Raw genomic sequence first — 25,220 nt, 5'->3', positions numbered from 1 at the left:
CATGAGTTGGTAACTGATAAACTTGTTTTGGATACAGAGGCTTTTGATATTCTACTTTTTAATATAAAATTTACCATTAAAAAAGTTTAAAAAAACATTAAAGCAATAATTTTTTTAAAACTTTACAGCTCTAATGATTTCTCTAATTTACAATCTTTATGGTTTTCTATTTAAGCTTATGAAACTAAAAACATAAACATACATTTTTAGATAAATAATGGAAAATTATGTAAACACAAGTCTATTCATAATAAGAGTAATTCAAAGACCACACTTGGTAATTCTTCCTCAAATGTTAGCCATATAAATAAATGTATGGTTGAAAAGTATTTTATAACTAAAAGCAATGGGCTGGTCTCCGAGAATTACACTAGATGGTAAGAGAAATAACATTATCAACAGAAGCTTTATAACTGAAATACTTTGGAGAAAATATAAAATGATTCTAGCCAACAAGAGATACTTTTCACTTTCAAAACATTTTCTATTTCTGTAATGAAAATTATTTCCAAATCAATTTGACTGCAAAATGAAGAAAAATTGTTTGTAAACTATTTAACAAAATTTTTTTCAGGTTGAAGTTTGTCACTTTATTAAGTACTTTCATTTCAAATATAGATTGTAATTATGAAAAGTTTCCTGTCTGACTTAATCTTGGAATCTTGAATAGAGTATCATTCCTTACTAACAGTTATAAAAACATTAAGCTTTTCCTACTACTTTTTCTTTCAATCAAACTTACCCTCAAACTGTATTTCCAAGAATCTCCTCCTGTTTCTTCCACTGCTGCAATAGAACCAGAGACATGGAAATAAAGAACAAACTGACAGTGACCAGAGGGGAGGGGGAAGTGGGACAATGGGGGAAAGAAGGAGGAGGGGCAAGCAAAGGAACAAGTATAAAGGACCCATGGGTGAGGTTGGGCAAGGACAACATGGGCGAGGATTAAAAAAACATATGACAAATAATGCTCTCCAGAAATGTAATAATGATGTTTCAAAATTCTCTGTTTGGAAAACAGGATTTTAAATGATATCAGTTTAATATTTCTGTGAATTGTTTTAAACATAACACTGAAAGCTTTTCCTTGGGGACACAAGGTCTAATAGATTTTTTTACTATGAGCTACAGATCGTATCTGTATACATTACAGTCACCTATCAAGTGCTTTCATCCATTCTCACTTTCCTTAAACATTCTGTATAGAAGAAAGCTCAAAGTACTTGCCACTTCCAGAGTATCTGGTATCACCTCATACACTATCACTACAATCCTAAGTATCACTTCAAAATGTTTTAATGTTTTGTTAATTTTTTTAGTTTATTATTTTAGAGAGAGAGAGGAAGGGGAGATGGATGGGAAAGAGAGAAAGAGAGAGAGAAAGAAAGAGAGAGAGAAACATCGATTTGTTGTTCCCCTTACTTATGCATTCATTGGTTGATTCGTTTATGTGCCCTGATGGGAGAATCAAACCTGCAACCTTGGCATATCAAGATGATGTTAAAATAACTAGTCACATTACCTATAAATTTCCTACATTTAAGTAAAATACAATACTTCAGCAACTTTTAAAAACCTGGGGATTCAGTGTTTCATGTTACAGTATTATTCTCCATAAGGAGAGCAATGTGAAACAATACAATTTTAGCGAAGAGAAAAGTCAAACACAAAAAAGAATGTACTGCAGAGTGTGGCATTATATACAAGGCCTGTCTAGAAAAAGTTGAACCATTGTTAATGTAACAAAAACAGTTTGCATGACATCCATGTAACCTGGCAGCCAAGGAGCAGGGACTGGAATGCACATGTGCGAACAATGACTTCACTGTACTAGTCAGTGGGGGCAATAGACACCCCTGAATGAGCATGTGTACTCTGTGGCCATCACATTAAAAATGACTCAGCAAGCAGAGCAACAAATCTGTATTGAATTTTGCATTAAGCTTGAATATTCCTTCTCAGAAACTATTCCAATGATTTGGAAGGCTGCAGCTGTGAGCAACTGGTAATTGGCAGTTTCATTACGACAACGCACCCACTCATGCGTCACACCTCATGCAGAGTTTTTTCATGAAACATCAAATCACCCAGGTGACTCAGTGCCCCTAAAGACCAGATTCAGCGGCCTGCATCTTCTGGCTTTTCCCAAACCTAAAATCACTTAGAAAGCGTAGGGATTTCAGGCCATCAATGAAATTCAGGAAAATACCACAGGGTAGCTGATGGCAACTGGGAGAATTGTGTGAGGTTTTGAGGTGCCTACTTTGAAGGGCACTGAGGCATCTTTGTCCTATGTACAATATTTCTTATATCTTGTATCCTCTTCAATAAATGTCTCTATTTTTCATACTACATGGCTAGATATCTTCTGGACAGAGCTTATATTTTTGTGAACTAAAACTGTTTTTAAATGACAAAGGAAGAAGATTAAGTCTTCCAAAATGTTAAAGGCATTATTCAAATATTAGGAAATGTATATAACTAGACAAAGGCACTCAGCCCAAAAGCTAAATTTAACCTACATCTGACCATAACCGATGTAATGCACACACAGGTACTTCATTAGGTACACAAATTCTTGATTTTCTGTAGCAAGGGCCTTGATGGTTTTATTCTGTCTACTACTAAAATTCAAACAGATAAAAGATGTGTTAAAAATATTTTAATCATCAAAAAATTAATTGTGAATTAAAATTTAAATAAGAAACCCATTCAGCAATTCAAAAATATTCATTTCCAAATTTCTCTCTGGACTAAAAATTTCTACAAATAAAAAATAATATGGAATGAATCACAAAGTAAAAACTGACCTGATAATAGACACAGGCAGATAATTTTATATTTTTGTTTGAAATTACAGGATACATCCATAATATCTAAGAATTAAAGAGGTCTCTGGAGAAAATTCTATATATTTGAACAAGTCACTCATTTTCTGCTTCTCAATTTGTTCTAATAGCTAACAAAGAATGGATGAAAAGCTAATTCTTAGAAACCAAGATTCTCAGATCAAAAGCATTATATTAAAAAATAATCTTGTACCAGCCCTGGCCAGTGTGGCTCAGATGATTGGAGCATTATCGCTTAACCGAAGGGCTGCGGGTTCAATTCCCAGTCAGTGCACATGCCTAGGTTGCAGCATTTGTTCCCCAGTCTAGATGTGCGTGATCCTGAGTCAGGGTGGGTGTGGGAAGCAACTGATTAATGTTTCTCTCTCTCCCTTCCTCTCTAAAAGCAATGAAAAAATGTCCTCAGATGAGGATAAAAAACAAAACAGAACAAAAACATCTTGTATCAATAACTCAAATAGATGGCATCTATTTATGAAAGGGGAGAAAAGCCATGTGATTACTAAAATACTGATTCTCACTAAAGCCTTCTGGATCTTCTTCCCACATTGTCAGTTCTTCTTCAGTTAACAGAAAATAATGAGAGACTAATCTTCTACAAATCTCTGTCAAAGTGGGGTATGTGAAGAATGCCATCTTAATCTTGTGAGCTTCAAGGGTTTCAGGACTGCTATCTAGAAAAACAAAAATCTCCAAGTTAATAGTACAAACACCCTACCCAAGCTGGATTTTGTAATACAAATAAATTTAAAAATACATCCTTGGGTGAAAAGATATAGTGGTGTATAAATTTTCATTTTTATTATGAGCAAAGCACAAAGACACTTTTTCTTTTGTTTATACAACACAAGCATCAGTCTTGCTTCTTTTTTACCAATATAGCTTCCATACTACATTATCACACCATACTGAAGAGACTTATTTATATATATTTCTCTGTCTCCCCTACGAGATTTTTTCACTCATCTTGGTACACATGCACATGACTGAATTCCAAATAATATAACAAATAGTTTAACTTGTCCCGAAGCAACTTCATTTTATATAAAATCAGAGAAAACTTTTAATTATACAAATAAATACAGCCTAAACATAAGCTGCAGTGGCTATTGTAGTACTTTAATCTTTAAGTCCCTAGGCTTCCACTGATCTATTGTGCTATAAAAGACAGTTTACTAAATATACCATTTTTAAAAGCTGGCATTCACGTAGTAAGACTAATCCTCATCTCTATTTCATGTTGCAGCAGTATTTGATTTTTCAGACTTAAATGAATTTCAAAAATTTACAAAAACAGCATTTATTTCATACTTTGATTAAAATAAGAAAATGAAAAAAATAAAACTATCTGAAAAGCATTACCTTCAAAATTTTTGGATGGCTTATAAGCATAATTTTTGACAATCATCTTAATAAGATTCATGCATTGGACAATGAATCGTTCAAATGTAACCCCTTCACCAACTTCTGTAAATACATAGCTTACAGAAAATTCCAGTGATCTCTGAATTAGTGGAGTAAATGAAAAGGGATGTTGATCCAAGAAGTCCAAAAGCTATAAAGAAATTAAAATGTATTTTCCCCAAATTAATATAGGACATAATCATCTGTAAGTATATCTTACAACTTTGCTAGTAAACATTTGGCAAGTTATGAATCTTAGTCAGAGTCTGTGTATATACAATTTTGCCTGTAATATACATGTAATATGTATGTAATATACATAGCACCATCTATATTCTTGCCATTCCCACCTTTTTGCAACAACCCCTGCCCCCCCACCCCACAAAAACCCTGAATGTGATCAGGCCTCTACATCTAACTACAAATTTATAAGAAATCAGGGGGAAGTGAAGAGGTATGGAGACAAAGAAACATGGTAAAAGACACATAAGTATGCAGCTGATTCCAAAACATGTAAAACTCTGCAGAAAAAAATCAATTACCACAACAAATATATAGCAAGGGAAAGAAAAATAGATGGAGAGAGAGCTGACAGACACTACTGAATCCTGACTCAAACCGTCTATAAAAAAATTTCATGACAGAAATTTGAAAACTGACTAAATATTTAGATAATATTAACAAGTCATTGCTAGTTTTTCAATGTGATTAACAGTGTTAAGGATGTGCCTTTTTTAAAATCCCTTACCACTTAAAGACACATTCAAATATTTACAGATAATACTATATGATATCTAGATTGGCTTTAAAATAACCAGAAAGGAGAAGAAGCCAGATAGATTAAATAGAAATGACCACAACCATTATGTTGAGAATTGCTAAAGCTAAAGTTACTCAATTCTATTTGGAGGCATATTTGAAATGTTCCAATTTTAAAAGCTTTTAAAAAAGTCAGAGGTCATAAATCTGAATTTCATAAATGAAATAATTTAGGAACACTGCACAGCATGACTGACTAACCACATTGTCTTATTTTACTTTATTTTTGATTCTTGTTTTTAACTAAAAGGATCTGAATCAGTTTTATACTAGATTTTGGAAGATTAGGTGGGCTTTTACTGTTGCGGCTACTTCGAACGTAACATATGGAAATGAGGACAACTAAAACTACAGATAACTGCTCCCTAAGCCCAAAAATAAAAACAACTCATTTTTACTCCTTTCCTGCTCTCCCAGGGAAAAAACAACCTCAATACTATTAATGACCCTTCAGTGAAAATGAGGAAAAGGCTAAAGATTTAGATATTTTTACTCCTTTCCTGCTCTCCCAGGGAAAAAACAACCTCAATACTATTAATGACCCTTCAGTGAAAATGAGGAAAAGGCTAAAGATTTAGATATTGCCGCCTTTCTTCAACTACCTGTTTTGGTGCAATGGAGTCCTCAAACCCAATCTTCCTGATTGCTATAACCCAATTCTTTGAATTTTTCCTAGTCCCTAAAGCCCAAAATTTCATAAAAATAATTTTATAAAACTTAATTTTATCAGAAATTTACACATTGTCTAGCACAGTGCACCCATATAATTCAAGAGGTTTAATTTCACAGTAATCATTCATTCTGAATATCATGATTTCCTGGTATTATATTGCCTGCTCTATCTTACCAACATCCTGCTCAGCTGCACTGGGATCTTTTTTTATCTCCCCTTCTCTAATACTTATTAGGACAGATTTTTTTTAACATCAAGGCACATACTATAACTTATGGTATATAAATTTAATTATTATAGGCTTTAAGATAACAGAGTATTTTTTCTTTAGTTTTCCTATAAACAGAAAACAAATTATGCTCCAGTCAAAATGTATGCTTATTGAAATATCATTTTCCTCACTAAATTTGCATATGTGTACTGTATTTAAGATAACATAATTAAGACCAAAAGAAACTTACCACTTTAGTAAAAAGAATAATGGTCTTTTCCAGTCTATCTCTACATATATTATCTGTACCTATACTTCTACCTGTTAAAAATACATTTCAAAAATTAGTATTTAGTAAGTTTATAATATTCTATAAATTCACAATTAAGATAATAAAACAACAAAAATAGTCATATATTTTTGCATCTTTTGCATTGTGAATTCATTATTGTACATTCCCAAACCTAAACAAATTAACCATAAGAACAAAGATTTTACAGAATACCAAGGTTTACACTTAACAGAAACAGTAATCCTCAAGACCAATCCTCAAGACACAAAATTAATCCTAAAATATAAACTGAGCCCATAACAATTTTATCCATGAATCATGAGTTTCATTTTCACAATCTAAATGTCATAGTTGAAATACTTTTCAAGCAATATAAGTAAAAACAAAGTACTCAAAGATTAACATAGTCATTATTTTTCCTGTATCTCTAACAATTTTCTACTGATAATTTCCCTCGCGTAATTTTTGTACACTCAGAATAATGTTCATCAGTCCATCAACCACTGTGCTCTCTAGTCATACTCCTCATATTCTAACTCATCATTTATTTCATTCTCTTTCTGCTCCCCTCATGGGATAAACAAAGAAAAATAATTTTTAGAAAAGTAAACAATATGATATGAACTATCTTATTTATCTTTACATGTATAGAACCCAGAAGAGTGACTGGCAACAGACTCAAGAATGTTTCTATTAAACTGTAAATGACTGACATGAAACAATCAGTAACTCCCTAAAAGTAAGTACACTAAGATATCTTCTCAGGTTAGTAAGTCCTCAAATATACATATACATAAAAAAAATACTTATACAAGATATACATACCAGTGTGTACATCCAGGACATGCACACACCCATGAGTGTGCATGTACACGTGTTTGTGTATCCTAAGCAAGGTGCTTACAATCATAGGTAAAAGGATAACAAACAGACTACTAGTATAATATAACACAAATATAAATGCTAAATTTTCTTTTGTGTGGTAGTGGATTACAATGGGTCCTAAAGGTAAACCAATGATGGTTAAGGAACAAGAATTTACAAAATGAAAGTACCATTTAAGGAAATTTGGGGGGCAAGCTGGGTCTAAGAGGACAAAGGTGGGAAAAATTGGGACAACTGTAATAACATAAATAAAGCATTAGAAAAAGAGAAAAAAGGAAATTTATAACATATAGATATGTAAAATATACTAAAAGTAACAGAATCTATAAGAAGTCTAAATATCATGTGCATAGAATCTATACAATAGAATCTGTTAAACATATGACTTGTGGATGTCTGCATGGAATATGGTAGTAGCAGTAGAAATAGAGAAGAAGGAATGATCACAAAATAAACTTCCTTAAAGGTTTCCTCAATACGCAAGACCTGGGTATGAAAACAAAGCTGAGCATCCAATTTAACTTCAGAGAATTAATAGTCAAGACACAAGATTCAAGCTTCTCTCCAGATTTGCAAGTAGAGACCAGAAACTATTAACAAATAAGGTTCTACAGTAAAAATACTAACATGAAAGTACTTACTGCATTCCAGAAATTGTTTGAGACGGTCAAATATTCCATGTAAAAAACCCTAGAAAGGAATATTTTTTTAAAACGTGTCTCAATTTATTCTCTAACAAACATTTACCTTACATTTTTTCAGGGCTACTGAAACATATCTATGAAATCATTTTCAAAAGTTAAAATTAAGTAATGTAAAAAACAGTCTACTATTATAAACAAGTCTTATACCAGAAAGTAATTACAGTTAAGTTCCCCTTATCTGCAGGGGATAAGTTCCAAGACCCGACACCCAGTGGATGCCTAAAACCTTGTAGAATACAGAGCCCTAAATATACATACCCATGATAAATTTGATTTAATATAAGTCAGGTTCAATAAGAGGTTAACAGCAATAACTAAAAATAAAAAACAATTATAACAGTATACTATGATAAAGTTATGTAAATGTGGTCTTTTTCTCTGGTTATCAGGTGGCTACTAGTGACTAGTGATAGCCTGTACAGTGTGAATGTGCTGGCCAAAGGGATGATTCACCTCCTAGGGGGTTGGTGGGGGCGGAAAAGAGGGATGGGGCTCAGACAGAATAAGATTTCATCACACTACTCAGAACAACGTGCAATTTAAATGTTTTGAATTATTTATTCTGAAATTTTTTATTTAATATATTTGGACCACAACTGCCTTTGGGTAACTGAAACCAGAGAAAGCGAAACCATGAATGGAGGGAGTACTGTATAGTATTTCATCTCTTCCTTTTCTCAGTTATTTCATTTACCTCAATCACTTTGCAATAAAATATTATTAAATATATTTCATAAATACCCTCTATTCTCCTGTTTTTTCTTCACAGTCCTTATAACTCCCAGACATACTGTTTGTCTATTATCCATCTCCTTCCATGAGAATGTAAACTCCTTGAGAGCCAGAGCTTTGCTTTCATTATTTTACCCCAGAACTCAGGAACAGTATTTAGCAATAAAAAGTACTCAATATATAAAAAAATGGTATCAATTATTTTAAGCAGAGGTTCTGAATCTCAAATATTAAAATATATTAGCCTACAGATACCAGAAAAGGTAAACATCATCTTTTACCATACAGGCTCAATAAACCATTACTTTTTAATATACAGGGCAGAAGTAAGTCCTACCTGTTTGATTGGTAGGATAAGATTATGGGTGTAACAATTTCTAGTTTTAATTTGAACATTGAACCTGAAATGCCATATGGTGTGCTTGGGTGTGATATTGTTATGTTACAGAATTACATGCTTATGATTTTGTACTACAAAAAAGGGGCATTATTTGTGCTGAACTCTGTATATTTTAGAACATACTATGAAAATCTTCCAGATTAAGTATAAATGAATAATGAAAAATAACTTTATTAAAATTCTTAAAATTTGAACCATTATAGACATCTCTGTATTAATTTTGGTACAGAAACATCATGAAGATATCACACATCCTTTTAGCAAATGGGATGGTCTAGGTTTTTTCAACAAAGCACTGTACAATGATCACCTTCCACTTAAATGACTGACTAGATTGCCTTATTTCCCCTTTTTCTTAGAAATATACTGTGGACTAACTGATTCTTCAAAACAAATTTTAATTGGTTGATTTAGAGAGAGACAGGAAGAGGGGGGGAGAAACATCAATCCACGTATTTATGTATTCGTTGGTTGCCTCTTGTATGTGCCCTAACCAGAGATTGAACCCACAACCATGGCATATAAGGACAATGCTTTAACCAACTGACCTGCCTAGACAAGGCCTATTTTGTTTTAAATAAAATTAGTGTTATCAGTCAGAGTTCTCTAAAGAAAGTAGACAATTACAAAGGGCACAAATTTTAGTAAGCTTATCAACAGAATCAGAAATTTATAGAATTACAGACAGCACTGATCTGTAGTCCAAATAAATAACTCATCTAATGTTACAAATAGAATGAGAATTCAAATTAATCATTAGTGGCAATGTACAAGCAGACTTTGATTACCTTCTAAACTTATTAAAAAAATCATTTTATCTCTTAATCCTAAAACATCCAATGAGATAGGTACCTATTTTTTAACTATATTTTATTTATGCTATTATAGTTGTCCCAGTTGTTTTCCCTTTGCCCCCCTAAATGCAGTTCCCCCCACTCTCACAGGTAATCCCCACCCCATTTCATAGTTCATATCCATAAATCATGTATATAAATTCTTTGACTACTCATTTCCTATACTGTACTTTATATCCCCATGACTATTCTGTAACTACTTATTTGTATTTCCTAATCACCTCATCTCACACATTTCCTCCACACACACCTCCCTCTCATCTGGCAACCATCAAAATGCTCTCCATATTCATGATTCTGTCTCTCTTCTTCTTTCCTTAGTTTATTTTTTAGATTCAATTATTGACAAATATGTATTTACTGCCATTTTACTGTTCATGGTTTTGGTCTTTTTCTTTAAAATTAAAAAAGTCCCTTTAATATTTTATATAATAGTAGTTTGGTGATGATGAACTCCTTTAGCTTTTTTCTTGTCTAGGAAGCTCTTTATCTGCCCTTGGACTCTAAATGATATCTTTGCTGGGTAGAGCAATCTTGGCATAGGGCCCTGCTTTTCATGACTTTGAGTATGTCTTCCACTCCCTTCTACATTGCAAAGTCTTTTAAGAAATCAGTTGACAGCCTTATGGAACTCCCCTGTAGGTAACTGCTTTTCTCTTGTAGCTTTTAAGATTATCTCTTTATCTCTAACCTTAGGCATTTTAATTATATATCTTGGAGTGGGCTTCTTTGCATCCATTTTTGCGGTGACTCTGTGTTTCCTGGACTAGCATGTCTATTTCCTTTACCAAATTAGGCAATACTTCTTGTTATTTTTCAAACAGATTTCCAGCTTCTTGCTCTTTCTCATCTCCTTCTAGAACCCTTAAGATGCAAATGTTGAATCTCTTAAAAGTTGTTCCACAGGCTGCTTACACTATTCTCATTTTTTTGGATTCTTTTTCTTTTTGTAGTTCTGGTTAGTTGTCTTTTGTGTCCTTATGGTCCAAGTCGCTGGTTTGATTCTCAGCTTCATCCACTCTACTGTTGTTCTTCCAAATACTGTTCTTTATTTCAGTTTGGGTGCCATAAGTTTCTAATTTTTTTATGCTGTTGAGGTCCTAAGTTCCTTGAGCATCCTTATAAACAGTGTTTTGATAGATTGCTCATCCCCCTTTTGTTTAATTCTTTTTCTGCAGTTTGATCTGTTCTTTCATTTGAGCCACGTTTCTTTCTCTCATTTTGGAAGCCTCCCTGTGTTTGATTCTATTAGGCAGAGCTGCTATGACTCCCTGTCTTGGTAGCATGCCCAATATAGGAGGTGTCCTGTAGGTTCCACTGGCACAGCCAACTCTATCAGTCAAGCTGGGTATGTGACGTGTACCCAATGTGAGCTGAATACACCCTCCTGTAGTTGAGCCTTAGTTGCTGTTGGCGGATCAACAGGAGGGATTTACCCAGGCCAGTCAGCTGCAAGGACTGGCTGTGACCATTGGCTATCAACCACCACCCTCTGCAGGGGATCAGCCGTGCAGGGACAGGGGAGTGGTGCTCCAAGGTGGTCTGTAGCTGTCCACTCGGTCCACAGGCTACGGGGTTTCCCAGGTGGTGCACACCAAGGTCAGCCCCCATGGGTGTTCTCTCTGGAGCCATCCTGAATAAGCTATAAGGCAATATGAGATAACTGCTACTTGTGCTGGCCTTGGAGATTCCCAGGTGAAACCAAGCTGTGAATCTTGGCTGGCTGCTGCTAGTGCTGGGCCTGGGGCCACTTAGCAAGTGATACAGGGTCTGCAGTTTCACTGAGGCTAGCTGGTAATTGCCTGGGAGAATTTAGGAAGTTGTGATAGATGAAACAAGACCAGCCATTTATATGGATAAGTCAATGTTAACAGTTTGCAGGTGCTGGTAAGTTGGGTGGGAACTTAGGGGATCTCTAGGCCAAGGCGAACAGTGTTAGCCAGCTTGATGGAGTCTCAGATATGACATACACCTCTGACTCCGTGGCTTTGCTGGGGGAAGAGTTCAATAAAGGGACAATGGCCTCTGTTTGCCTGTCTGGGAAAAAGTTGTCCCCCAGCCCTTGCCTTGATACCAGACACTTCAGTTCCTCCCTGTATGCCACCAGTGCCTTTCAAGCTGCTACCCCCGTGCTAGAATCCAGAGGGAATGAGTCTGAGTAAGTCCATGTGTGGGTTCTTTAAGAGGTACTGCTTGGGACTCCAGGAGTTTCTTCCCCCACTCAATCCCCACTGGTTTTTGCAGCCAGGAATTACGGAGACTTATCTTCCTGACACTGGAATCCTGGGCTGGGGGCCTGATATGCAGCTGGGACTCCTCACTCCTGAGATTTCCATTCTGAATTTTAATCCACAGCATGTGGGTATGGAACCAGCCCATTCTGCATCTCCATCCCTCCTACAAGTCTGGATAGATGTGGTTTCTAATTCCATAGTTGTCAGACTTCCATTCACCTCAATTTCTGTCAGTTCTGGATGATGGCTCCTCTATATTTTAGTTGTAATTTGATATGGTTGTGCATGGAGGTGAGTTGTGTTTATCTACGCTTCCATCTTAACAAGAAGTACAGGTACTATTACTACATCTCCATGTTATAAAAAAGGAAACTTAGTATGGGGGAAAGTAACAGCCAGTGGCCACGTTATTAAGAAAAGTCTACGGCAATTTGTGGTCTCTGCCCTGGTGTGGTGGTTGTGCCCCAGGGCTCAGGAAAAAATGTAAGCTACCTGATATTCCAAAGACCATGTTTCCTCATTTCAAGACATGCTTGAGGAGCAGTGTGAATAAAGGCTGAACCAAGCAAAATAACGAGAGATGCAATGTATGTCTGGACATCAGTGATGCTGGGTCTTGGGCTTTTGGACTCATGTCTGGATCTACGCCTTTAGCCCCCAATCCCAGTCCTTCAAATTTGTACTGAATAACACCACCAACTTTCCTGATTCTCTGGCTTATGGACGGCAGACTGTGGACCTCCGCCTTCATAACTGCAAGGATCCAAGATGACAAATGAGTAAGTCAAATCTATACTAAACTCCTCCTAGGATGGATCTTGAATTACAACTAAATTGAAGAGAAATCATCTTGAATAACCAGCTGAATGCCATCTGGAGAGAATCCTTATAACCAAGGACAGACAGAAGAAAACACTTCACCTCAACAAGGCTGGTAGGGAGTGCAGAGGAGGAGCAAAAGGGCTGGCTGGGCTCCCACGGAGCCAGCTCAAGTTCTGCAGGGATATTTCAGCAGCTGGGGGGGTTCCCCCTGAGAAGTGTGGGGTCTAAACCCAAGCTGGACTCTCTAGCCTATAGCACCAGAGTCTGAAAGGAACCAGGTAACATCCAGCAGTGTAAAGCAGCAGGGTTTCTGTCTGCCAAGGAGAGAAGCCTGGAGACACAAAGCATCTCTTAAAGGGGCAACACATAACGTTTTGTTTGCAGCCGCTTACTCTGGGCTCCGGCAGAGGGAGGGCAGAGTGGAATAGAGACACTTGAGAATCCTGGGCTGGTGACTCAAGAAAAGGAACTAAAGGAACAGCTACCAGGATTGCTGTGCTGAGTCATTTCCCACAATACAGAAGCCATCTTTCTTAGGCAGAGCACCATTCTCCAAATGGCATCAACCTGAGGGGAAGCAATAGCCCCACCTGCCAGAATTACTCTGCCCAGCCCTGTGGAGCTTAGGACAGGCTGCTGATTTCAGCTGATGAGATTAACAGCTAATTGGGGCAAAGTTGTCTAGTTTAAAAACTAAGATGGAAAATACAAAACCAAGCAAAGCAACCCGGGGTTATTTAACCCCAAATAAAAAGATAACCCACAGAATGAGAGAACATACTTGCAGATACATCTGATAAAGGGTTAATATCCAAAATTTATGAAGTACTTACAAAACTCAACACCAAGAAATCAAACCCAATTAAAAAAGTGCAAAGGACCTGAATAAACACTTCTCCAAGGAGGACATACAGATGGCCAATAAACACATGAAAAGATGTTCAACATCACTAATTAGCAGAGAAATGCAAATTAAAACTACAGTGAGATATCACCTGACTCGTGTCAGAATGGCTATCATACAGATGGCTAAATAGACCTATGAAAATTACTAATTGGCAGAGAAACGAAAATTAAACCACAATGAGATATCATCTCACACTTGTCAGAACGGTTATCGTCAATAAATCAAAAAATAAGTGCTGGCGAGGATGTGGAGAACAGAGAACCCTTTTGCACTGTTAGTGGGAATACAGACTGGTGCAGTCACTGTGGAAAGCAGTATGGAGATACCTCAATAAATTAAAAATGGATCTATCTGTCTTTTGAACCAGCCATTCCATTCCTTGGAATATATCTGAAGGAGCCCAAAACACTAATTTAAAAAAAACACACACACCCCTATGTTTATTGCAGCATTATTTATAATCACCAAGATATGGAATCAGGCCAGGGGTCCATCAACAGAGGAGTGGATAAAACAACTAAGGGACATTTACACAACAGAATACTACTAGGCTGTAAAATAGAAGAAAATTTTACCTTTTGCGACCGTATGGATGGACCTGGAGAACATTATGATAAGTGAAATAAGCCAGTCAGAGAAAGACAAATATCATATGATTTCACTCATAGGTGGAATATAATGAACAAACTGAACTAACAAGCAAAACTGAGACAGACTCTTAGGTGGAGAGCAGATGACAGCAAGTGGGTGGAGGAAGGTTAGGGAATGGAGAGATTGAGCAAAAGGAAAAAAAGGATTCACGGATATGGACAACAATGCGGTGACTGCTGTGGGGATGCGGGTTTAAGGCAACTAAATAGTAATGGAAATAATACAATGAAGATTAAAATTTAAAAAAATAAAGGCCAAGGTGAAATCCAAATCCATCTGCCTCCAGAAACCATAATCTCACCACTATCATATAGCACTTCTGAATTTTCTTTTAAGTTCCATGTTATTTTAAAGATCTTTGTTATTTAAAAAGATGTCCTTAATTTGTTAGAATTCTACCCTCAATCAATACATCTTAAATGCTGTAATACAGCATTTATAAATGAGTAAAAGTTGACACATATTGTAGTTTTTGCAGACAAAAGACTCTTAAGGGAAAGCCAAATGCTTACAAAATACGAACAAATCCAATGAAAACCAATGCTCTAGTCTGTAAGAATGTGATTCAAATCAATTTATTTTTTGCTGAAAAAAAACTGGCCAACATAATTTTAGTTAATATTTGATAATACTCAGCATAATACTGCATATAATAATTACTGAGTGTCCTGAAAAAATGTTTCTACCAAATCATGTATTCGTTCTCTTAAATAAATATTGAGCATTAACTATATGAGACTGTTCCAAGCTCTGAGATGAAGAGTAAATAAAACAAAGCCTCTGCCTTCATGAAACATACATTCTAGTGAGGGAACTGATTTCTGGATATTGTCTTTCAGTGGTTTGGTAATAATGGCAAATATTTAAAATGCGTCAGTATTTTAAATTGTGGTTGGTTTTTGATGTATTTTCTGGAAATTTGGTAGTATACATCAATATTATAAATGTTCCATTTCTATGAATTTATCCTAAAAAGATCATTAGAAAATTACACAATGATATATGTACCCAAACGTTTGTTCTAACACCACTTATCAGGAGTTAAAAACTGGAAACCACCTATATGTCCTATCAATAGGTAATTGGGCAAGTAAATTACAGAAAGCCTACACAAATTTTATCATTTAAAAAAAATGGTCCACTAACTGTAATCATAAATATATTGCTGACATGAGAAAGATATTTACAATACACTAAGTTTTAAAAAAGAGGTAAGAAAATAGCATGTAAGTCCTCTTTATATTAAAATCAAGGAAGAGGGAGAGTAGAACAGGCATAAGATGTCTTAAAGGAAACTTAGAAATTTTAGCAATATCTCTAATAATGACTTTACATCTTTTTTAAATTTCCTGTTTAAACTTTTAAAAAAATTAGCATGTAATACTTTCATAGAACAAAACAGCCATCCAATTATAATAATGTACATTAGGAGTTTTTAGCTTCTTTATTTTTAGTGGCGTTTGACATTTATCAAGGCCGACAGAGTTTAAATATTTTTTAAATACTATTTTATTGATTATGCTAACAGTTCTCCCATTTTTTCCTCCCCTTTATTCTCCTCCGTGCTGCACCCCACCTCCCAACAGCATTCCCTGCCTCCATAGTTCATATCTATGGGTCGTACATGTAAGTTCTTTGGCTTCTCCATTTCCTATACTATTCTTAACCTTCCCCTGTCTATATGTACCTAGAATTTATGCTGCTTATTCCCTATACCAATCCCCCATTCTTCCCCCTTCACCTCCCCTCTGACCTCCAGTTCTATAATTCTGTTCCTGTTCCAGTTGTTTGCTTAGGTGGTTTTTGGCTTTTTTTGGTTCAGTTGGTGATAGTTGTGAGTTTGTTGTCATTTTACTGTTCATAGACTTTGATCTTCCTCTTTTTCTTAGGTAAATCCCTTTAACATTTCATATAATAAGGCCTTGGTGATGGTGAACTCCTTTAACTTGACCTTATCGGGAAGCACTTTATCTGCCCTTCCATTCTAAATGATAGCTTTGCTGGATAGAGCAATCTTAGATGTGGCCCCTGTCTTTCATGACTTTGAATACTTCTTCCCAGTCCCTTCCTGCCTGCAAGGTTTCTTTTGCAAAATCAGCTGATAGTCTTATGGGAACTCCTTATGGGAAAGTAGGTAACTGTCTCCTTTTCTCTTGCTGCTTTTAAGGTTCTCTCCTTATCTTTAATCTTGGGTAATGTAATTATGATGTGCCTTGGTGCGTGCTTCCTTGGGTCCAGCTTCTTCGGGACTTTCTGAGCTTCCTGGAGCTCCTGGAAGTCTCTTCCCTTCGTCAGATTGAGGACGTTCTCCTTCATTATTTTTTCAAGTAAGTTCTCAATTTCTTGCTCTTCCTCTTCTCCCTCTGGCACCCCTGTGATTCGGATTGGGAATGTTTTGAGTTGTCCCGGAGGTTCCTGACCCTCTCTTCAGTTTTTAAAATTCTTGTTTCTTCATTCTGTTCTGGTCGAATGTTTCTCTCTTCCTTCTGCTCCCAATCGTTGATTTGAATCCCGGTTTCCTTCCCTTTACTGTTGGTTCCTTGTATATTTTTCTTTATTTCACTTTGTGTAGCTTTCACTTTTTCCTCCATTTTGCAACCATACTCAACCAATTCAGCGCGCATCCTGATTACCAGTGTTTTGAATTTTGAACTGTGCATCTGATAGGTTGGCTATCTCTTCATCATGTAGTTCTATTTTTCGAGCTTTGATCTGTTCTTTCATTTGGGCCATATTTCTTTGTCTCAGTGCGCCTGTTATGTTGTGAGGGAATGGAGCCTTAGGTATTTGCCAGGGTTTGGGTTAACCCACGTCGCTGAGTTGTGACTCTGTCAGTCGGGGAGGGATCCGAGAGGGAACGATGCCACTCGCTCAGCTCTCGGCAGGCCTTCGGCCACTTCCCCCGCTACCCACAAGCAACTTGGGCCCTCCTGGTGCTGATTCCCGGATGCATGGGTTTGTGTACCTTCTGGGACCCTGGGAGTTTCTCCCGCTGCCGTAGCCCCCACAGGTTTTTACGGCCAGAGGTTTTGAGGCTTGCTTTTCCCGTGCCAGAACGCTGGACTGCACCGTCTGTCTCGCTCCCCAGCTGTTCCTCCTGGTTTATCCGCAAGCGAATGTGGGACCGCCTGACTGCCGGCCGCAGCCTTGCCATGTGTCCTCTCCACCCGGCTGCCTGTCTCCACCCCTCCTACCTGCCTGGATGAATGTTTCTCCTTAAATCCCTGGTTGTCGGACTTCTATACAGTTCAGTTTTCTGGTAGTTCTGGTTTTTTGTTTTGTTTTGTTTTAAAATTTGTTGTTGTCCTTCTTTTGATAGTGCAAGGAGGCAAAGTGTATCTGCCTATTCCACCATCTTAGATTTTAGCTTAACAATAGAGCTATTATTTCAGTCAAAATCTTACCAATAAAATAACAACAAAAAAAAAAGTAAGAAAAGGAAAAAAGAGTAGCTCTGGTCAAATTTAGAGTACATCCAAAGACCAATAAGGTGCACCTTTTCCAAAATTTCTGTGTAGCCCCCCGGAGCAATCCACAGAAAGCAACATTTTTGCTGACCTAAACTCACTGTAAAAGTAATATATCTCAGTTAGTATAATACAATTCCATTTTGTTTTGGGATAAAATAAATGCTGCTATGTATTTTTGCATACAGAAAGGAAGATGACACTATACCAATAAGGAATTTACATTGCAACTTGTTGGGCTTATCGATGCGGTTTCTCCCTCTTATGTATATTTTTACAATTGACTGCAAGGAGAATGTATAAATGTTATGATAAGAAGGAAAAGTTCATTTTGAATATATAAAAATAGATGAAGGAAAATATCAAGAATATAAATAACTCTATACAACACACCTGGTAATGTTATAATAGTAACCAAATTCACAGGAGTTCATTGAATTCAAATTCAAATAAACACTCTCATGTCATCACCTTTACAGAATAGCTGCTTTGAGGCAGTCAAAACAAACCACAAGTCCAAAAGTATAATTAACACACAAAATGGTTTAAAAAAAAAGAAAGAAACTTAGGCTGTCACATAGTAACAACTTTTAAGTGATTGTCAAGAAGGAAGGGAAAAAAAAAAGCCCTGGCTGGTGTGGCTCAGTGGAATGAGTACCAAAGGGTCACCATTTCAATATCTAGCCTAAGGCACATGCCTGTGTTGTGGGCCAGATCTCTAGGAGGGGGACTTAAGAGGCAACCATACACTGATGTTTCTCTAACTCTTTCTACATCCATTTCCTCGCTCTAAAAATAAATCAATAAAATCTTTTAAAAAAAAAAAAGCTTCATAATTTTCAGGAACATACCAAGCATTTCCCCAAAGTCACAAGAAGTCAGTTACTTCTTTCACTTACCATCACTTCCATATTCTTATGAGGTTCCACAAATCCATTAACAGTTAACTTACGCAGCACTGAAAAATAATATCAAGCTTCATTTGTATCTTTTTTTTCCATATTTTATCCTACTAAAATCATGATCATAATGATAAAAATTCAGATTCACAAAACTTCATCAAACTTGGAAGTTATAATTCTTAATGTTTAATAGATACAGAAGGATAACCTCTGGTCATTACTTGGTTTACTAAGTGGGAAAGATGGTACTAAAGCCAAGTTCTTGTGACTCAAAACCAGTGCTCTTCTCATCATAACTACTCATGCTTCTGAAACTATAGTGCAAAATTTCACTTAATTTCTGTAATTATTAGTATTTCTCCCCTGCAATAACTTCTACTGGTTGAAATTGAGAGGGTTACTTCCTGTAGTCCATAAACTTTAAGCCTCAAGGCTTCATAGTTGGATGGAGTAAGTATTTTTTTAAAAAATACTATGGAATTTTTTTCCTAAGGTAAATGCCTTGGAAATGCCAATGTGTACCTAAGACCTTGAGATGTGGAGAAAGCTTAAAGTGGGCTCATACAGAGCAGAGCTACATGCTTGGGGTCAGGAGCTAAACTCTGAAATCAGGAAAGCCAGAAAAGTCTACAATCACAAGAACATGTGAAAATTACTTAATGATTACATTCAATATTTATGCACAGTTTTACATGTAGAACCTTATACCAGTTCCCCTCATTCTTTCTTGAGCATACATCTCTCCTTAAAGGCTTTGAATTTCTTCCTTAAGGATGGTGACAAAACCATCTCCACTCACTCATATAACCCCTGTACAATGGAGTTTGCTGTAAGTGGTCCTTTAACACCATTCATTTCTGCGCATAAAGTTCACCAAAATATGCTGAGAGTTTGGATTTTTTGCATCCGAGCACAAATTATATGTCTGGTTAATATAAGTGACAAAGCAGTGGCAAGAGTGTATGGTGGCATCCTAAGGTAGTAGAGCAAGTATGCTTAAGGACTTGTGAATAAAATAAGAATGATGCTAAATAAGCTATAGTAAGAGAACTAAAAGCTCTTTGAGATTAAACTAAGTAAAACAAACTGAAATAGTCTTAGCAACCAAAAAAGAAGAGGATTAGAAGACAAAGAGAATAAGCCAAACCAGTATTTTAAAAAGAAAAGGAATCTCAATACATTCAAGATACATAACTCAGGAGATTCAAAAAGTTGACATCCAGCCAAGATGGAGACGTAGGCACATACACTTTGCCTCCTTGCACTATCAAAAGAAGGACAACAACAAATTTTAAAACAAAACAAAACAAAAAACCAGAACTACCAGAAAACTGAACTGTATAGAAGTCCGACAACCAGGGATTTAAGGAGAAACATTCATCCAGGCAGGTAGGAGGGGTGGAGACAGGCAGCCGGGTGGAGAGGACACATGGCAAGGCTGCGGCCGGCAGTCAGGCGGTCCCACATTCGCTTGCGGATAAACCAGGAGGAACAGCTGGGGAGCGAGACAGACGGTGCAGTCCAGCGTTCTGGCACGGGAAAAGCAAGCCTCAAAACCTCTGGCCGTAAAAACCTGTGGGGGCTACGGCAGCGGGAGAAACTCCCAGGGTCCCAGAAGGTACACAAACCCATGCATCCGGGAATCAGCACCAGGAGGGCCCAAGTTGCTTGTGGGTAGCGGGGGAAGTGGCCGAAGGCCTGCCGAGAGCTGAGCGAGTGGCATCGTTCCCTCTCGGATCCCTCCCCGACTGACAGAGTCACAACTCAGCGACGTGGGTTAACCCAAACCCTGGCAAATACCTAAGGCTCCATTCCCTCACAACATAACAGGCGCACTGAGACAAAGAAATATGGCCCAAATGAAAGAACAGATCAAAGCTCGAAAAATAGAACTACATGATGAAGAGATAGCCAACCTATCAGATGCACAGTTCAAAATTCAAAACACTGGTAATCAGGATGCGCGCTGAATTGGTTGAGTATGGTTGCAAAATGGAGGAAAAAGTGAAAGCTACACAAAGTGAAATAAAGAAAAATATACAAGGAACCAACAGTAAAGGGAAGGAAACCGGGATTCAAATCAACGATTGGGAGCAGAAGGAAGAGAGAAACATTCGACCAGAACAGAATGAAGAAACAAGAATTTTAAAAACTGAAGAGAGGGTCAGGAACCTCCGGGACAACTCACAACATTCCCAATCCGAATCACAGGGGTGCCAGAGGGAGAAGAGGAAGAGCAAGAAATTGAGAACTTACTTGAAAAAATAATGAAGGAGAACGTCCTCAGTCTGACGAAGGGAAGAGACTTCCAGGAGCTCCAGGAAGCTCAGAAAGTCCCGAAGAAGCTGGACCCAAGGAAGCACGCACCAAGGCACATCATAATTACATTACCCAAGATTAAAGATAAGGAGAGAATCTTAAAAGCAGCAAGAGAAAAGGAGACAGTTACCTACTTTCCCATAAGGAGTTCCCATAAGACTATCAGCTGATTTTGCAAAAGAAACCTTGCAGGCAGGAAGGGACTGGGAAGAAGTATTCAAAGTCATGAAAGACAGGGGCCACATCTAAGATTGCTCTATCCAGCAAAGCTATCATTTAGAATGGAAGGGCAGATAAAGTGCTTCCCGATAAGGTCAAGTTAAAGGAGTTCACCATCACCAAGGCCTTATTATATGAAATGTTAAAGGGATTTACCTAAGAAAAAGAGGAAGATCAAAGTCTATGAACAGTAAAATGACAACAAACTCACAACTATCACCAACTGAACCAAAAAAAGCCAAAAACCACCTAAGCAAACAACTGGAACAGGAACAGAATTATAGAACTGGAGGTCAGAGGGGAGGTGAAGGGGGAAGAATGGGGGATTGGTATAGGGAATAAGCAGCATAAATTCTAGGTACATATAGACAGGGGAAGGTTAAGAATAGTATAGGAAATGGAGAAGCCAAAGACCCATGGACATGAACAGGGGGGTGAGGAGTCCTGGTGCGGGGGGTGAGGGGGGACAAGATAAATAATTCTGTTTAGGGAAGGTAAAAATGGAAATTTATGCTAACAGAAAGCCTACAAGCAAAGCAAACACAGGCCAAAGCTATAACCGATCAGGCACCGTCTAAAATCTAAGTGAGCAGGAGGTACAAGTGAGTAAGATGGAACCTGAGTTCTCTGGGTAAAGAACTAGAGATACAGCTCAACTAAACCTTATGTATAGGAGAGACAGTATGACAATAAGAATAGAAGCCCTTAATATTACATACATGAGAAATGTTAAGTAGAAGCAAAAGAAAGTAGAAATATTTAAAAGGAATGCATTCAGAGCCACGAGACGAGAGTATCGTGAATATAACATAAAACGATTGCATGCTTTCATCAATTAGAGTAAAGGAAGCGCTACTTCCATAAAAGAAAAACAAACTACAAGTCCTTGTTTCTGAGGGAAAAATTAACTCCTATTCTCAGCGAGACTAGTAGCAAAAATCCACCCAGAAGAACTACGTGGTGACTATTCTCAGGTATGTCATTTCAAAAATAAACACATCAAGTTTAGCAGTACCTTTCAATGACAGTAGAGTTCGTTCTAGTGAACTTAGAACAGCAGCTTCATTGCCAGAAGAAACTTGTTGAAGGAATGTGTCTGTGTGGTGATTCCACAGAGAGCAAGCAAAATTATAAATTCCAGAAGCTAACTGTAAAGAAATATCAACAAATTTGTTCACATTATAGATTTCAGTAATCAATTAGACCTACATATTAACACATTTAGGTTTTTAAATTGAGCACACATTTTCTGAGATTTAATGTAGTCAAAAGTTGCTTATCACAATGTTTCATACTTTTTGAGCCAAAATGCACAGTAAGTACTGTTTACATCAGCTTCCACTACGAACACACACACACGCCCTACAATATCATTTTCTTGAAACAATACTGAGCATAATGCCTACATTACAGTCTGATATTTTCTATTAGTACTTTTTATCTTCTGCTTATAGGTTGCAAAACTTAGTTTTTAAAACTGAGTATATATGGATTGCCACTAAGTATGTTGGGTAAGTCAATATACTAAGAAATACAAAGGAGTCAAATTTCTGTGTTCTGCCAGTTTTTCCCATACAGTTTCTGAGCATTTATCAAGAAACATACAAACCACATTGCTTGTCAGGCTTCTTTTCTAGTAATTACTGCTGTTTTAAAACCCTACTCTCACACTGAGATGCAGTTAACCTTTGCCTCACAGGTTGAGACAATCATCTTCCAGTGGTATCTTCAGTTTTCTTCCACAAGGTCTAAGACCAATCTAGCTGAGCCTACATGGCCATTTTATTTAAATAAAAAACCGATGAAAATGCATATGACTATAGTTACTATTAGCAGACTTCAGAAAAATTTTCTCATTCAGGATATAAGCACATTATTTCAACAATTGAAACATTTTATTTATAATTACGTTAGCCATCAGAAACCAGTCAAAAATACAATTCTATAAATGTAACAATATCTCTATGGGATAATCAAATTCCATTTCTAGTATTTTAATTCAGGAATTTTAAGTCTGTGCTTACACGTGTAGGGAAGCAGTTAATCTGAGTACTGGCTAACACCTTGTGATCTTCCTGGAACACAAGAGGATGAAAGGCAGGTAAGGAACTGCTAGACTATCTCCTGCCCACATCCCTATCTCTGTTAGGCTGTCATAAAACAGTTTCTCCTCACTTCCAGGGTTCTGATAAGGTGTAAGGATTTCTTCCCCACCCCCCTCAGAACAGAGTTGCAGCGAAAAAAACCACTCAGTTACAGTTTAGAATTGGCTCCTAAGCGATGGGGCACCTGACAATTTGCACTGGATTCATTCAGCCCTATTGCTTTGATCATTCTTTATGGCAGGTGGGACAAAGACCACAGAGAGTTGGTACCCATGGCTAACTTCTTTTCTCAGTCCAAAATAAAAAACTGTCTGAATCTAAGAGTGGCCCCTATCTTCACCAACTGATCAGTAAGGGCTAGGCCTTGTACCCCTCTTGTCCTGCATGCACACTTGACATCAGATGCAATAACTACTTATTAAGTCACTTTAGCATATTCTCAAGTATGCACACAACACTTCAGAGGTAATAGCAAATTATTTATTCTTAATGTTTCATTATAACCAAAATATTGTAAGGACTGTTATCTCAAGCAATACAATAGCACAAGCAGCAGTGTCATAAAAAGTTAACAGTCTAAAACTGATATCATCCCCTGAAATAGTGTTGTAACATAGAAGCAAATAATCTAATTAGGAGGGATATAATCTGGTCTCCTGCCCCTTCTCTGTGTCCCAGGCCACACCAAGCTGAGTGGAGCCAAAGCAGGGGCGCACAGCAGGGGAGGCAGTGGCATGGAGCCCCATGTGTCTTGGAGCTAATTCATGTTAGAAAGTATAGAGTCATCTGTTTTAAAATAAATGCATGGAGAACTTCTGGTCAAGATGGAGGTGTAGGTAAACACAGCTTGCCTCCTTGTACAACCACAGAAAAATTACACTATCTACAAAAATCTAGCACCCAATTGTCAGAAAATCAAGCTGTATGGAAGTCTGACAACTAAGGGATTAAAGAAGTCACACTCATACAGATGGGCACTCGGAGACACAAAATGGGCAGCCTCACACCAATGTGTGGTGGATAAAAATTGGGAGTGAGGGATCCCAGCCCCACACCAGACCACCAAAACCAGGGTTCCAGGGCTAAGAAGGTAAGCCCCCATAACTTCTGGATTTAAAAACCAGTGTGGGTTGGGGAAGCAGAAGAAACTGCAGGATTCTCAGGGGTTTCCTCTTAAAGGTGCTACAACAAACTCATGCAGACTCACTCCTTCTGGGCTACTGAACTAGAGAAGCAGCTGGAAGGGCAGCAGCGGCGAAAGCAGAGAAATTGAAGTGTCTGGCATCAGGGAAACTGCTGAAGTACAACTTCCTCTGAGACAAAACTCTAAGAGGCCAGGCAGCAGCCATTGTCCCTTTTCTGAGCCCTTCCCCACACAGAGCCACAGATCCTGACACCATATCTGAGGTTCCATCAACCTGGTTCACAGAGGCCCTGCCCTGGTGATGACCTGAGGTTCTGCTGCATCCAACTTATCTGTGAGCTTTTCTATGTCAGGCCAGGCTTCTAAGGCAGAGAGCCAAAGCAGCGCAACCTAATATATAGAAACAAACACAGGGAAGCTGCCAAAACGAGAAGACAAAGAAATATGGCCCAAATGAAAGAACAGAACAAAACTCTAGAAAAAGAACTAAACAAAATGAACAGAAGCAATCTGTCAGATGCAGAGTTCAAACACTGGTTAATTAGGAGACTCAAGGAATTCACTGGGTACTTCAACAGCATAAAAAAGACTCAGGCAGAAATGAAGGTTACACTAAGTGAAATAAAG

General features: G+C 37.4%; 1 protein-coding gene across 4 annotated transcripts in view; it reads right to left on the bottom strand.

The window, feature by feature from the left end:
- The window catches only part of IPO11 (importin 11), a 192,386-nt gene that overhangs the window by 125,384 nt on the left and 41,782 nt on the right, over window positions 1-25,220 (bottom strand). For 2 of the 4 annotated variants that reach the window (XM_054578401.1, XM_054578404.1), the window contains exons 6-12: window positions 22,360-22,492; window positions 18,804-18,862; window positions 7,775-7,823; window positions 6,207-6,277; window positions 4,212-4,404; window positions 3,371-3,523; window positions 743-786 (exon numbers count right to left, since the gene is read on the bottom strand). In XM_054578401.1, the coding sequence (XP_054434376.1) occupies window positions 743-786; window positions 3,371-3,523; window positions 4,212-4,404; window positions 6,207-6,277; window positions 7,775-7,823; window positions 18,804-18,862; window positions 22,360-22,492 (702 nt within the window). The remainder of the gene's footprint in view (window positions 1-742; window positions 787-3,370; window positions 3,524-4,211; window positions 4,405-6,206; window positions 6,278-7,774; window positions 7,824-18,803; window positions 18,863-22,359; window positions 22,493-25,220) is intronic. The other 2 variants (XM_054578402.1, XM_054578403.1) reach the window with 2 other exon arrangements.

The sequence above is a fragment of the Pteronotus mesoamericanus genome, unplaced genomic scaffold (assembly GCF_021234165.1).
Source record: "Pteronotus mesoamericanus isolate MK-2021 breed Mesoamerican mustached bat unplaced genomic scaffold, CSHL_Meso_final contig_50, whole genome shotgun sequence".
NCBI lineage: Eukaryota > Metazoa > Chordata > Mammalia > Chiroptera > Mormoopidae > Pteronotus > Pteronotus mesoamericanus.
Note: the sequence above shows the minus strand (reverse complement) of the source record. Positions and strands in the feature narration are given on the sequence as shown.